The sequence below is a fragment of the Phaethon aethereus genome (genome assembly GCF_964289735.1).
Source record: "Phaethon aethereus genome assembly, chromosome: 5".
NCBI classification, from domain to species: Eukaryota; Metazoa; Chordata; class Aves; order Phaethontiformes; family Phaethontidae; genus Phaethon; species Phaethon aethereus.
In genome coordinates this window covers 6,688,240-6,701,829 of record NC_138579.1, presented here as the reverse complement: position 1 = coordinate 6,701,829, position 13,590 = coordinate 6,688,240, and the positions used below count along the sequence as shown (strand labels likewise).

General features: G+C 43.3%; 1 protein-coding gene across 1 annotated transcript; it reads left to right on the top strand.

The window, feature by feature from the left end:
• Positions 1-2,614: 2,614 nt before the first annotated feature.
• LOC309405486 (potassium channel, subfamily K, member 16-like) lies at positions 2,615-12,527 on the top strand (the record flags this gene model as incomplete). The annotated part of the gene is made up of 5 exons (XM_082000259.1): positions 2,615-2,809; positions 4,601-4,721; positions 6,819-6,985; positions 8,561-8,729; positions 12,202-12,527. 5 exons carry the CDS (start codon positions 2,615-2,617, stop codon positions 12,525-12,527), a joined length of 978 nt encoding a protein of 325 aa, XP_081856385.1.
• Between the last annotated feature and the right edge of the window lie 1,063 nt (positions 12,528-13,590).

Sequence of the window (13,590 nt, the reverse complement as noted above, 5' to 3'; positions counted from 1 at the left end):
GAAAGGACAACCTGCACTTGACAGAGTGAAGCCATCTGCCACTTCTTGTTTACACCAGCTCTGCAAAGCTCATTCCAGAGTCTCTGGCTTTTCTTGTATTTTCAAACTCAATAAAAACACAAAGGCTTGGAGAGCAGAATAGGTGGCACATTTTAAATGCTTCTTCAAAGGCTGATTTGCTTCAGTGTTTTTGCATTATTAAAGTAGGGAATTTGCTGAAATAACAAAGAATTTGTACACAAAGCAAATTAAAATTCTGGAAAATCTAAGGTCAAGCAAGTTAATCTGAGTGTTAAGAATGTCTATGGTACAGCCAAGCTCAGATATGTCTAATATCTGTTCCAAAGTCAATATCTTAATTCAAGAACTTTGCTTTCCCAGCCTACAAATTATTCTCAATGACAGCCAAATTCTCATTCTAGCTGATGGGAATAAGCTCTGACACATAAGTTGGTTCCCATGTAGTGGGAAATCCTTCTGAAATTAGTAGAGCTTACATTACTGTAGGTGACATAGAATCATAGAATGATTCAGCTTGGCCAAGACCCTTAAGATCATCAAGTCCAACCACAAAGCTAACACTGCCAACTCCACCACTAAACCATGTCCCTAAGCACCATGTCTACACACCCTTTGAATACCTCCAGGCATGGTGCCTCAACCACTTCCCTGGGCAGCCTGTTCCAATGCTTGACACCCCTTTCGGTGATGAAGTTTTTCCTAATATCCAATCTAAACTTCCCCAGGTGCAACATGAGGCCCTTTCCTCTCTTCCTTTCACTTGTTGCCGGGGAAAAGAGACCGACACTCACCTTTGCCACAACCTCCTTGCAGGTAGTTGTAGAGAGTGATAAGGTCTCCCCTCAGTCTCCTGTTTTCCAGACTAAACAATCCCAGTTCCCTCAGATGCTCCTTATAATTCCCTAGAACCTTCAGCAACTTTTCTGCTTTTCTTGGGACGCGCTCAATGTCTTTCCTGCAGTGAGGAGCCAAAAACCGAACACACTATTCGAGCTGCAGGCCCACCAATGACAAATACAGCGGGACAATCACTTCCCTAGTCCTGCTGGCCACGCTATTTCTGATACAAGCCAGCATGCTATTGGCCTTCTTGGCCATCTGAGCATGCTGCTGGCCATCAGCAAGACTCTCAGGTCCTTTCCTGCCAGGCAGCTTTCTAGCCACTCTTCCCAAAGCCTATAGCGTTGCATGGGCTTGTTGTGACCAGGGTGCAGGACCCAGCACTTAGCCTTGTTGCATCTCATGCAGTTGACCTCATCCCATCTGTCCAGACTGTCCAGATCCCTTTGTAGAGCCTTCCTACCCTCAAGCAGTTCAAGACTCCTGCCTAACTTGGAGCCATCTGCAAATGTACTGAGTGTGCACTCAATCCCCTCATCCAGATCATTGATAAGGTTCTTAAACAGAATTGGCCCTGACACTGAACCCTGGGGAACACCGCTTGTTAGCACACCAACTGGATTTAACTCCATTCACCACAACTTTTTGAGCCCAGCCATCCAGCCAGTTTTTTACCCAGCGAAGAGTATACCTGTCCAAGCCATGAGCAGACAGTTTTTCCAGGAGAATGCCTGGGGAGGTTTAGATTGGATATTAGGAAAAAATTCGTCACCGAAAGGGGTGTCAAGCATTGGAACAGGCTGCCCAGGGAAGTGGTTGAGGCACCATGCCTGGAGGTATTCAAAAGGTGTATAGATGTGGTGCTTAGGGACATGGTTTAGTGGTGGAGTTGGCAGTGTTAGCTTTGTGGTTGTACTCGATGATCGTCAGGGTCTTGGCCAAGCTGAATCATTCTATGATTCTGTGATTCTGTTAATCTGATGCTATAATCCTTTTTTTATCTGTCTAAATTGTGCACACAGAGATGCTGTAACGTCCTGTCTTAGATACACTGCATAGGAAATGTTGCCAGAAGAAACTGTGCAGGCCTGACACATATACAGCCTGTATCCATTTGCCTCTATGTCCAAGGTTCTGCTGGAAGCTGTTGTGGCCATGCAGGGCTGCATGACCCTGCTCTGTGCATCAAGCTGGCAAGTGAAGCTCAGCAGAGCAGCCCAGCTACATTTCTCTGAAGCTGCCCCTGAACACAGGGCAAGAAGGGGCTTCAGAGGTTATCAGGTCTTGCCCTGGAGTCCAGGTCTCAGAGTTAGAAGGAGACAGAGGCGGGTAAAATAATATTTTTCCAAGCAAGCTCCCCTGTGGGCCCTTTGCAAGCTATCCTCACCTGTCCCCAGAGCCTCTTGAAGAGGAGATGGCCACCTGCCAGCTCCTCACATCCTGACCCACTTTTCCTGAGAACTCAGCAAGGCAGAGTTTCACAGACAAGAGGAAATCCCTAAACAGCATGCAGCCCAGAGAGTGGAAAGTTTTTTTGGGGGCGTTGGGTTTGTTTTTGGTAGTGGTTTGGGTTTTTTTTCCCAGCTTCCCCATTAATGTATTTGACAGCTCTCTGTCCTTGTCAGTGTAAGATCCCAGCAGAAACCGGAGCTGGGAGGGCTCTTCCTGCCTGGGGAAGACTTCCCAGGAGTGTGAAGGATTTACCAATTGCCACCTTTTACTCATCATCCCTTGCTGTGTCTCACTGAAGGCCATGTGCAGTGGCAAGCTGCAGACGGGTTTGCTGGTGGCTGGCTACTTCGTCTACCTGCTGGTGGGTGCAGCCGTGTTCCAGGCACTGGAGAGGACCGCTGAGAAACAGGAGAAAATAGCAGCTGCCCAGATGAAGGAGGCTTTTCTTCAGAACTTCACCCACCTCACGGTGGAAGAGATGGAGCAGTTTATGAAGGTAAGTACAAGCCCTGCGGAAGCCCTTTCACCCTCCTGTTTCCCCATCAGATGTTGTTTCCTATTCAGCCTGGCTACACAGATAACTTTCACTGTGTTTCTACTGATGTGGTCATTTGGATGATTTTACACACTGATGGTAAATACTGCTTGTGTAGCTTGACAAAACCTTGTGCGTTAGCTATTAACAGTCCCCATCCCATCATGTCCCAGTTCTCTGGGGTCTTGCGTCCTGTTGATTCAGCTTTCAGTGGGGCTGTGGCATAGTCAAGGTTTACTTTCTGAAGATGCTGCAGAAGTGAAACAGGTAGCCTGGCCAAGGGAAAGGTGTTTCTGGTCATGGCACAGGAAGCTGAGGCTGAGTATGATTGTCTCTTCATCTTCGGTATTTCCTAACTCTGTCTGCTACAATGCAGAAACAATGGGGAGTGCAAATAGCCTCGCTGTAAGCATTTCTGTATAGGAAACTAATGGAGCTCTTAATGTGCCAGGTCACAGGGTGAGGAAAGGAGGGGAAGAACTGGTATTTCTAATAACAACCAGTCATCCAGCCCCCACTGCACATATGCATGCACCCTCTTCACCTTGGATTTTTTTTTGCGGGTAGGGCAGGAGAAAAAAAAAAAGAGGAAGTTTTCAAGACATTAAAAAGTTTGTGCAAGGACTATGGAATGATTTCTGTTAGCTTTGATTTTCTGGGACACCAGCAAAAAAGGTAGTGGGGGAGGAAGGGGGGGAAGACTTTTCGGTGCAGTTTATTCCAGCTTGTCTTGCCTCTGGCAGGGCTCAGACCTGCATTTTATCTAGGCTGTTTCTGTACAAACCAGCCTGCCTTCCAGATGTCTGGTCCAATATTCTCTGTTTGCTAAAGGCAGGGAGGGCTGAATACTGTTTGGGGTTTTTTGTTTGATTTTTGTTTTTTACTTTAAAAAAAATTAGCAGCACTTAGAATTAAAACCAAGGAAGAAGGGAAGATTCTGAAAATGCATAACATGATGGGTGATAGGCCTGGAAGGGCTTGAGAAAAACATCTAGTCAACCCCCCTGTGGCAGAGTAGTCTCAACTCAACCCAAACCATCTCTGACAGATGTTCATCTAACCTCATTTCAAAGGCCACATTGTAAATGTACATGTGTGTTCATGCATGCAGTTTGGAGAAGGGTGTATATGTCAAGCTGAATTCTGATTGTGGTCACACCAACAGTAATGCTTTGCAAATCAATGGACATCCTCTGAATTTAAATCTGTGACGCTAATCGGACTACAGCCTTAAAATTGAATTCTCTGTGTATGTCACATGTACCATGCTATAACTCACCGATGGCCTCTGGGAGGGATCAGAGTCACTGCTCAGTGTGCCTACATACAGGTGGATGATTAGATCCTGGATCCACCACTGCCGGGCAAACTCAAAACCAGCAACAAGCCACCCCAACACAGAAGCCAGTGTGCTGTCTTGCTCTGCCGTGTCCTAGTCATCTATAGGATCTTTTTTTTACAAAGTACTTAGCCTAAAAGAATCAAGCTCCTTGATCACGCTAAAAGAAACAAGTTCTTCTAACACCCACTAGAGCAGTCAGCAGAAAAACGGCAGAAGACTGACACTCAAAAACACCAGCTGGCTGCTACACAACCTTGGAGGTAAAGGTGTGAATAGCATCAGAGTATCGCTGAGGACAGCGAGTGGTATTCACAGGAAAGGAGCAGTGGTTGGCTAAATCTCTAGTATTCTTGAAGCAAGCACTTTAGAATATCAGCTGCGTTGATACCAAACTTTGCGGTCCCCCCCAGAACCTGACTGAAGCCATTCAGAATGGAGTATACCCTGTTGGAAATGAATCACAGATTGAAGATAGCAACTGGGATTTCAGTAACTCCTTCTTCTTTGCAGGCACAGTTGTCTCCACAATAGGTAAGTCTAATGTTTTCCATGTATGTGTGTTTGTGTGTGTGTGATGCTTATTATGCCCGGTTGTTAGGACCTGAAAGGATAATACTTTAAAGGGTAAAAACTCCAGCCCCTCAATGTCATGGATGGTAAGCAGCTATGACAATAGCTGGTCTCATCTCAGGATGGTCCTGAGACCTCACCACTGCACAACTCTTCGTGCATTATTTTGGCTGGTAAAATACCAGTGGCCTTTCATATTATTTCCCACTTCTTTCACCTTTTTGAGCCATCTGTTAAAATGTTTGCTCTGCTGACGGTTTTGAGTGGGAGATAAACTTCATTATCCTGGTCTTTATTCTAGAGTCAAATAGGCTTTAAATCCGAGAGTGCTGTAAAGCATAAAAGAATGGTAGGAAAGAAGTGAACTCTGCTGGGGCATGGACACTGTCTCAATGGCCTGTGCTGAGCTGTTAGTGTGCATATTGAGTTAGTAATATACCAGGAGGAAAAAAATGGGAAGGGTGCAAGGCAAATGCTGAGACTTTTACACTGCTGTTTCAAGCTTTTTCTGACCTTTTCAGGGGCTGCCTGGCCCTGCTTGCCTCTCCTTTTCTCTCAAATATGCATCCCAAAAAGTGCAGGTCTGCCAAATCTAAGCAGAAAATCCACACTGGTAGCTTCTGCTTCACACTCTCATGCAGTGAAAATCAAATCTATGCTTTTGCAAAGTGAAGCTGAGGCCTCACTCCCACTACACCCTAGGTACAGCTGCACCACTGATCTGAGTGTGACATGTCACAAGGGCCCCAGTGGTGTCCCAGCATCATGTCAGGTGTGTAGATGTTGCATGAATCCATGTGGAGACCTCCTGCTGTAGCAGAAAGAAAGGCTTCTGACCCATCACATCAATGACAAATGTTTGATGGTTACAACAACATTCACGTATCAATAAAGCTTCAGCCCTTGTTTGACAGCACCCTGCTACTATCCAATCCATTCCTTGCTACCACCTGTATGATTGTATTTTTTAACCAGAGCATTTCTCTGCCAAACAAATCAGTCATTTCCCACCAAATTTGTTTCCCTATTGAGGCAGACAGGCTGTCCCAGGAAAAGTGCCACTTTGCCTGTTTCTGTGCACCTTCACATCAGAGGTCTGTTGTGAAGGTACATCTGGTACTTCCACTCATTTTGACGAGGTTCTGTCATGAAAATGGAATATTTCTTCAACAGGGAGCACAAGACAGCTCAAGAATTTGGGGGCCTAGTAGCCAATAAATCGTTCAGTTGTTTTATTTGTTTTTTCCCCCAAAGAAAACATTGCATTTTCCAAGTAATGGATGCCTTGAGATGAACTGTGCTTGGGAAAGTGCCTTTTCTCAGGGTCACTGACAGAGTAAGGACATACACAAAGTAGAGGACTCTTGCACTCAGGGATGTACCTCACAGGGTCTAAGAGGAACAAAGTCTCCAGTCCATTAAAGGACATGTTTGGAGTTCTGCAGCCATTGTTCCACTACTTAGATAAATGCTATTTTGGTAGGACTTTAAGACAAATATCTCTCTGGCATGAATAAATCAGACACCAGTAAGGTCTGGACTAATTAGCACCATCTATTCTAATGCACGCTGCACTGCTTCCAGGACTGGAGCCAGTATCTGGGACATACCAACTTACTGGCATTTAGCCAGGGAGGTCACTAACACACAGGCAGATCGACAAGAAGCTAGGGATGGCTATATGTGATTCTGACATGACAAACAGCCTGGGACTCCAGCCTTGACGTCTTCCAGGTCCCCAGACTTCTGGTTTCTGTCTTTCTGTGTATTTGTCACAGGACAGAGCGTGTTTTCCATAACTGCTTTTAGGTTGTGCTTTCATTCCCACTAAGTCTGGGCTGGGAGTACACAGTGCTCTTCCATGGCCCAAAACATGCAAGGTGAATCACTTCATCCGCTTACTGCCTTTTTCAGGGAAAAAAAGAGTGCATGTGGACTGAGAAGTGCTAGCCACATCTTTTGGGGTCAAAGGCAGGCCAGGTTGGGGTAGGTGTGAATGTGACCGTGGACTGCTCCAGTTCTCTGGAGTATCTCCTCTTACCCATCTTTTTTTCATAGGCTATGGCACACTACGTCCTAAAACAGCTGGGGGCCAGATCTTCTGTGTCTTTTTTGCTCTGTTTGGAATTCCTCTGAATATTGTTTTTCTGCACCGTGTTGGTAAGATGCTCTCACTGCTGTGTAAAAAGCTGGGGAAATTCCTGCATGAGAAAGGAATGAGAAAGGTAATCAGTTTTACTTACTCAGGCAGTTATATGGTAATAATTTTTCTCCAGATATATGCTGGCATTATCCTCTATTATTATATTTTTTCTCATGCTGTGTTAGACATTGTGCTAGGAGAGGGAAACAGATAGTCTTCACTTGCAGAGCTAACCAGACAACCATGGAGGAGATATTCAGAGAAAGGGATGTGTTTTGTCTACCCATCAAAATGGCAGACATCCAGCCCCCTTCAGCAATCAATGGAGAGAGTGGGTGCCTCATCCCACTTCTCTAGACACTTATCTGAGGAGCTAACACTCTACAGAAGTACTTGTCTCCTTTATAAGCAGTAAAGAGAGAGATGATTAAGCATCTTACCTTGAGACAGCAAAAAAGCAGGTGAGCTGTAAAAAGCAGGCAAGCTGTAAAAAGCTATAAAAAAGTAAGTGAGCTGTAGGGGTTTCAATGGATATTGGCTCAATGCCTAGTGAGTCACTCCTCCTTATTCATTATGCAGTTGTTTAATCCCTCTCCTCCCCTGACTTTGACAGAAAGGAAACATCAGGCTGAAGTTGTCCATTTGAGCCCAGTTGCTGAAAAGTCAGGAGGCACCTGTAAAGAGCTAGAGACAGGATGTGTCTTGCCTGGTTATGCCCCAAGTTATTTGCAGCTACTCCCCTTCTCTCACTACTGCTTGAGGAAGTGACAATAGCTTTTCTGTGTCTTTTGCTGTAATTCTCTTTCAGAACAGACAACCCTGTTCAAACTGCTAAATTTCTCCCCATGTCTGGCAAATTTAAATAGAACGTAAGGTTTGATCAGATATAAACTCAAGCACATGCATAATGCACAAAGGCATGAAAAATTATCCAAGAGTTGCCATTAATTTCCAGACAATCTGGACTTATAAAATTCTATACATAAACTATATGTGTGTCTGGCTGATAAATATTAATATGTAACAAGTCTTTTTCTCCAGTCAAGGCCTCTTCATACCGCTGAGAAGTAGGATGGTTCAAAAGTCACTGTCCAGGCACTTCTTCATCAGGAGCTCATTTGTTAAAGGTCTTCTTGTAGTAAGGTATCCACTGGGTAGGGCCCAAGTTGTGGCACTGACGCAACGAGAAATAAAGTCAACAGTCAAGACTCTTGGAGATAGTACTGTCAGAAATGGTATAAATATTTTTTTAAAAGTCTATTTTCCCAGGCAAATTTGAATGTTCTTTGGGTGCCACACTTGAATACCTTAAAACTAAAAGTGATGCTGTCTGGTGAAAAGTGGAAATAGTCTGACTCCAGTAAAAGTCATCGGACAGGAATTCCTCTTATTATGGTCACAGAATGTTGATACAATCAAATAAAAGACCACATCTCCCAGGGCTACTGTGGATATGCAACACACATAATACATGGCTTCCCCCTGCTTCAGAGCAAAGCTAGGGTACTTTTAGAGGAAGAGCACTCAATACAAGTCCTTCAGTTCCTGTGGTCCTAGTAGGTATTCCTAGATAGCCACCCTTTTTGAATAGCCACCATTATATATGGCCTGCTAGTGTGTCAAATCATGATTATAATTGAATTGGTTTATTTTTCAGAAGAAGATCAAATTTCTGACCCTTTTGTTCTTCCTGGCAACGGGGATCCTAGTTTTTCTGTGCTTGCCATCACTCTTCTTCCAGATAACAGAGGGCTGGTCCTACAGCGAAGGAATTTACTTTGCATTTATCACCCTCAGCACGATTGGCTTTGGAGATTATGTAGTAGGTAAGGTTGATTTCAGAGAGGACACACAGCAAAACACCCAGGGTCATGACTGTAATTACCGTGGGTTGACTGCACAGGCCACTAGTGTACTGTAGAGACAAATCTTCCATCTGAGTTTTTGACTAGTCTTTGCCTTGTACAGTTACGGGGGAAATACTCTTTTCTCTGGGATTGCATGTGCTGACAAAAGCACAAAATTGTCTAAATAGAATGAAATGTGGTGTTCTGGGGTGCAAAGAAGCCAAGTATTTTGAGGAGGGAAGGGGAAGTGTAGGGAGAGAATTCAAGGAGCCTAGGAGTTTGCAGATACCAAAAGGGAACAGTTTGTGACAGTCATAAAAAATAAGGCATGTATCCTTGCTTTAGCCATCTAAGATTTATGTTTCAAAATGTAGAGTAAAGAAATAAGTGGCCAAGTTTCAGAAGACATAATTTTACACAACAGACTGAGAGGTGGAAATCCCAGTCACAGGAACTTGGGGAAATCTACTCACTCTATGAGAAGTGGGGCTTAAACATATCTATCACTGCAAAAGTGGCCTTCTTTAGTCTCCTATGCATCACTGGAGGCTCTCTGAAACACTTCCATGGATCTGCTGGCCAAAATATACTCTCCATGGAATAACTTTCCAGAGGAACTCCAAAATGATCACCAGGATCCAACTCAGTGTCCACAGAAGAAGCAATCAAACACCTGGACTCCCTGCAGAATCAAAGATTTCTCTACAACCTCTCCTGCCAGCATCTTGCTAGCCTGAACTTCTCTTCAGTGAGGATATTAGAAGGAGGCTCTGAAGCTAATACCTGAGCACCAGTGCTGTCCCTACAGAGAATCTGGAAGCCTCACATCCCTTTCCGATGGACAAATATCCACCACATAACAAGCCGTAGGTTCTCAAGCCTTGCAGAGGTGCAAGAAGGGCCTTGGAGACTGGCTGGCAGCCTTGCTGTATGTTTGAAAGATTTCTTACATCAGGCTGAGGACTTTGGCTGAGGAAGCCCACAAGTTGGGGTTTTTTTTACTATCTGATGTTCCCTGCTGACCTTAATTTCTCTGAGTCTGCTAAAGAGGCTGGGTAGTGCTTTGAAGATCCAGTTGACATCTTGCTTGTTTGCATGAGTTTAATGATCATAATGATCTTGTAGTCTAGCTGATAGTTAATTCATGCAATGGCAATGAGTTGATTAGGCCACATTTCCACAAGTGATCCCAGGCAGTTAACTGCTCCCTCTTGCTATAAAGCACAGGAAACCAGTGTCCCCTGAAATTCCACTTTTCACATAGTCCAGAGAAAGATTCTTTGTCTCCAACATGCTTAAGGAGTATTGCCATGAACACAAGACAGAACTCAGGCATCAGTAAGAATTTGTATCACACAACAATGGCCTCTTTGCTCACTGTCTTCTCCAGCCAGGGCCAATCTTTGTCACTGCAGTGGAGGACAAAAGGGCACAGGCATTTCTTTTCTAATTATCTGTAGGACTGATAACCCTGGCCTCTCGAACTTCAGTGACAGGGAATACAGGAAGGTGGAGACTGGCTGGAGCTGTGCAGGAGAAAAAAAATGGACATAAAACTGGTGCATTCTCTTCCCTTATCCAAATTACAAGTGTGTTTTACAACAGTGACAGCAAGTCACAGCCTGAAAACCACTACCTCCATAGCACTTTCCTCCTCTGCAGCCACATTATTTTATGAATACAGTTTAAAAAAACAATTAGATAGGCCGCTTGGCCCTGTGATTTCATCTTCATTAGGATGACTTAACTGGAGCTGAAATATTTCTTCCTGCAGTATTTATTTCAATTGGCCTTAAACAACAGTGATAAAATGATTACAAGTTTAATGCCTCACACCTTCACAATGAAACAAGCAGAATCAATGACGAGTATTATGTGTTTAGAATTGATTACCAATGACAAATGTCTTTGCCCTGGCCAAGTGGAACACAGCAGGTTTGAGTTTATTTGCATTTTAGTTATTAAAAACTGGTTTGTAGCTGTTGTACTTCAAGCATGAGATAAAGCACATTTTGGGTAAGAAGACAGCCTAGGAAGATAACAGTCTGGATTTTACTGTTTGTAATACATGTACACATAGTGATACTTCTAGGGTGAAACTCCCCTTGCGCTGTAAACTGAATTTATGTCTTGCTGAAGTCCAGTTTTGAGTTAACATAACAAAGATATTACGAGTTGCTTTGCTAACCCCACATCATGAACTTCAGATAAGAGCACAAAAGGAGATGCTTTGTAGCAAAGTTGGCATCCACTCTGCCAACTCAAACCCAGCAGAAGAAAAAGAAACAGCTGTTGGATACCTATCCATGAGGACAAACTAGCCCACTCCTGCCCCATTTCCAGAGCTCTTGCATGACGAAGTACAAAAATCCTGCACATTGATCTACGCAGTACAGAGCACCGCATGACTTGAAAGGAGTTGCCAGCATCCTGGCCCCTTCTGGGCAGCTTCACAATGGGAAATGATCCACCAGGTTTATGGTGATCTCTCTGCCCATGCACACTGCTGTGTCATCTGCTATGTGAAGTCACCCTTGCCAGTGACTTATGGCACTCAGTAAGCCATATCACCAAGTTTTCCTGCAGATGCCAGGACCATATCAGTTGTACCATGATAACGTTGTGTGGGACTAAGTGCAATAGGAGGAAATGCTCTCTGTATGTTCGTGGTGGATAGCTGATGCCTGAAGGAATAAACAAAATGACCCGTGCAGAAAAGCAGGTGTGCAATACAGGATGATGCTAAGAGGTTTGGACTGCATGAAATAAGCTTCGGTCCACTGGTTTCCAACACAGAAAGTTGTGTTCTTGGCATGTTTCAGTGAGTTCGCATCGGTCACCAAGTTTTTTTAATGGAGGAAGCTCCTGAAGCCATTCAAAGTAAAGTGGGAACTGCAACTACTCTCTTTGTATGATCAAGGGTACCTATAATTTAAACCAAATATTTATTATGTTATAATCACACTTCATAGAAATACACAGAACTACAATAATCTAGTTAGTAATAGCTGTGTGGTTATAGTGGCCCACTGCTCTGCTTTTTGTGCTTTGGGAGTTTGGGAATATTTTCGAGATAGTACAATTTTACATTACTTCCCACATCATTGCATTTACCTGTAGATGCAGAGGTTGAATTTAATGTATTGGTATGCTGTAAGGGGAAAAAAAATATCCTGCTCTGCTGATAATTCACCTCAATCCCAGTACATCCCAGTATCTCAATGCCAGCATGTTTGTGCTAGCATATATCAGTTTATTGCAACAAGAGACTTGCCCAGCCTTAACCTAATACTGGGGAAGTGAGAGACTCCACTACAGTGAAAAAGTCACCTTAGTACCTAAGTACTCAATGTAAAATACATTGATGAATCTACTAGGCTGTCCCACTTTACACAGGCAAAGCAATTTTAACTTGTTAATTTTCTTCATCTTTCTCTTCCCTTATCTGCAGGTAAACAGCCTGGCAGGAATTACTTTTCCTACTACCGAACGCTGGTGGCCATTTGGATTCTTTTCGGCCTTGCTTGGATTGCTCTCCTATTTAATTTATTGACAACAGTACTAGAAGATACTGAAAAAATAATTGTCAAGGATCTCCATCAAATTGGAAAGGTGAGTAAGGGCAATGAAGCAAGCCAACAAAGAAGATGCTGGCCTGCTCAATTTATTCCAGAAGAAGAACTACTACCACCACACACTGGAGGGGATGCACAGAAAATGGAGTCATTAACAGCAGATTCTGAACACACAAAAAATGAAAAAAAAGTTTTTTCTTAGAGCAAAACTATTGCCATAACATATGAGAATTGAATTCTTCATTGGAGAGTTGCTAGTGAATTATTCTAAAGAAATTCCCATGGAAATAAAACTTCTCCTACCTTTTGCTAAGATATGACCTTTCAGAACTCAAGATTTACAGTTAGACAAAACCGAAATATTAATGGTAAGAAATTTGCTCCTCAATTTGCAGCTAGGTTGTGCTAACAACCTGAGAAGTGCACTTGTTTTGCAAGGCGTTTTTAAGGTGCTTCCACAAAAAATGCAGAGAAGGGGCATAGTAGAGCTTGCTGGTTCTATCTGGATTTTGCTGCTTGCAAGAAATCACATCTCTTCCAGGAACTGACATGCACAAGCTTTTCTGAGGCATTGCATAGCACCTTTGGGAGAAGAAATAAAGGTATATAACTTACTAGATGCCTGATTTGAGCCATCATATTGGATAAGCTATTATGATCTGAAAGACATGTTTAAAGGACAAGACCTGGGCTCAGTTCAGAGACATTAGAAACATCTAATGGATAGGGTTAGAAAAAGGTTAGCATGTTAGAAATTATTAATTCTACCTCTTCCTGTTTTATACTAAGATGAATAAAGGCAATTTCACCTTTTATCCCTGTGGCTTTGAAAAACCTTTCTGATGGTGTTTATAAAGAACATATAAACCCACATCTTTAATTCAAAGTCTATAATAATTTAATTCTATAAGCATTTTATAAGAACCGAGACTGGTTTGAATGGAGGAGTCCTCACTGCATCGGAGCCTTGCTGCTACGTTTGTATTCCATAGGAGCTATAAAGTCATGTAAAAATTATTCTACTGTGCTGTGCTAAGGTAGTTTTGCAAGTGTGAGTGTCATCTAAACAGTGCAGCCTTACCTTCAACTAGGTAAAAAAAGCATGCCAAATCTGGGCATGGTGTTTCAGATGTACCACTTGGCATGCAGGCCATCCTTGGGTGAATATCCTGGCCTTTAAAGACGCAATCTATGCGACAGGTGCCTTGTGTGTTTCAAGAGTGCATGAAACCCTGGCAAAGCAGCTGTGGTGGACACAGTCATAG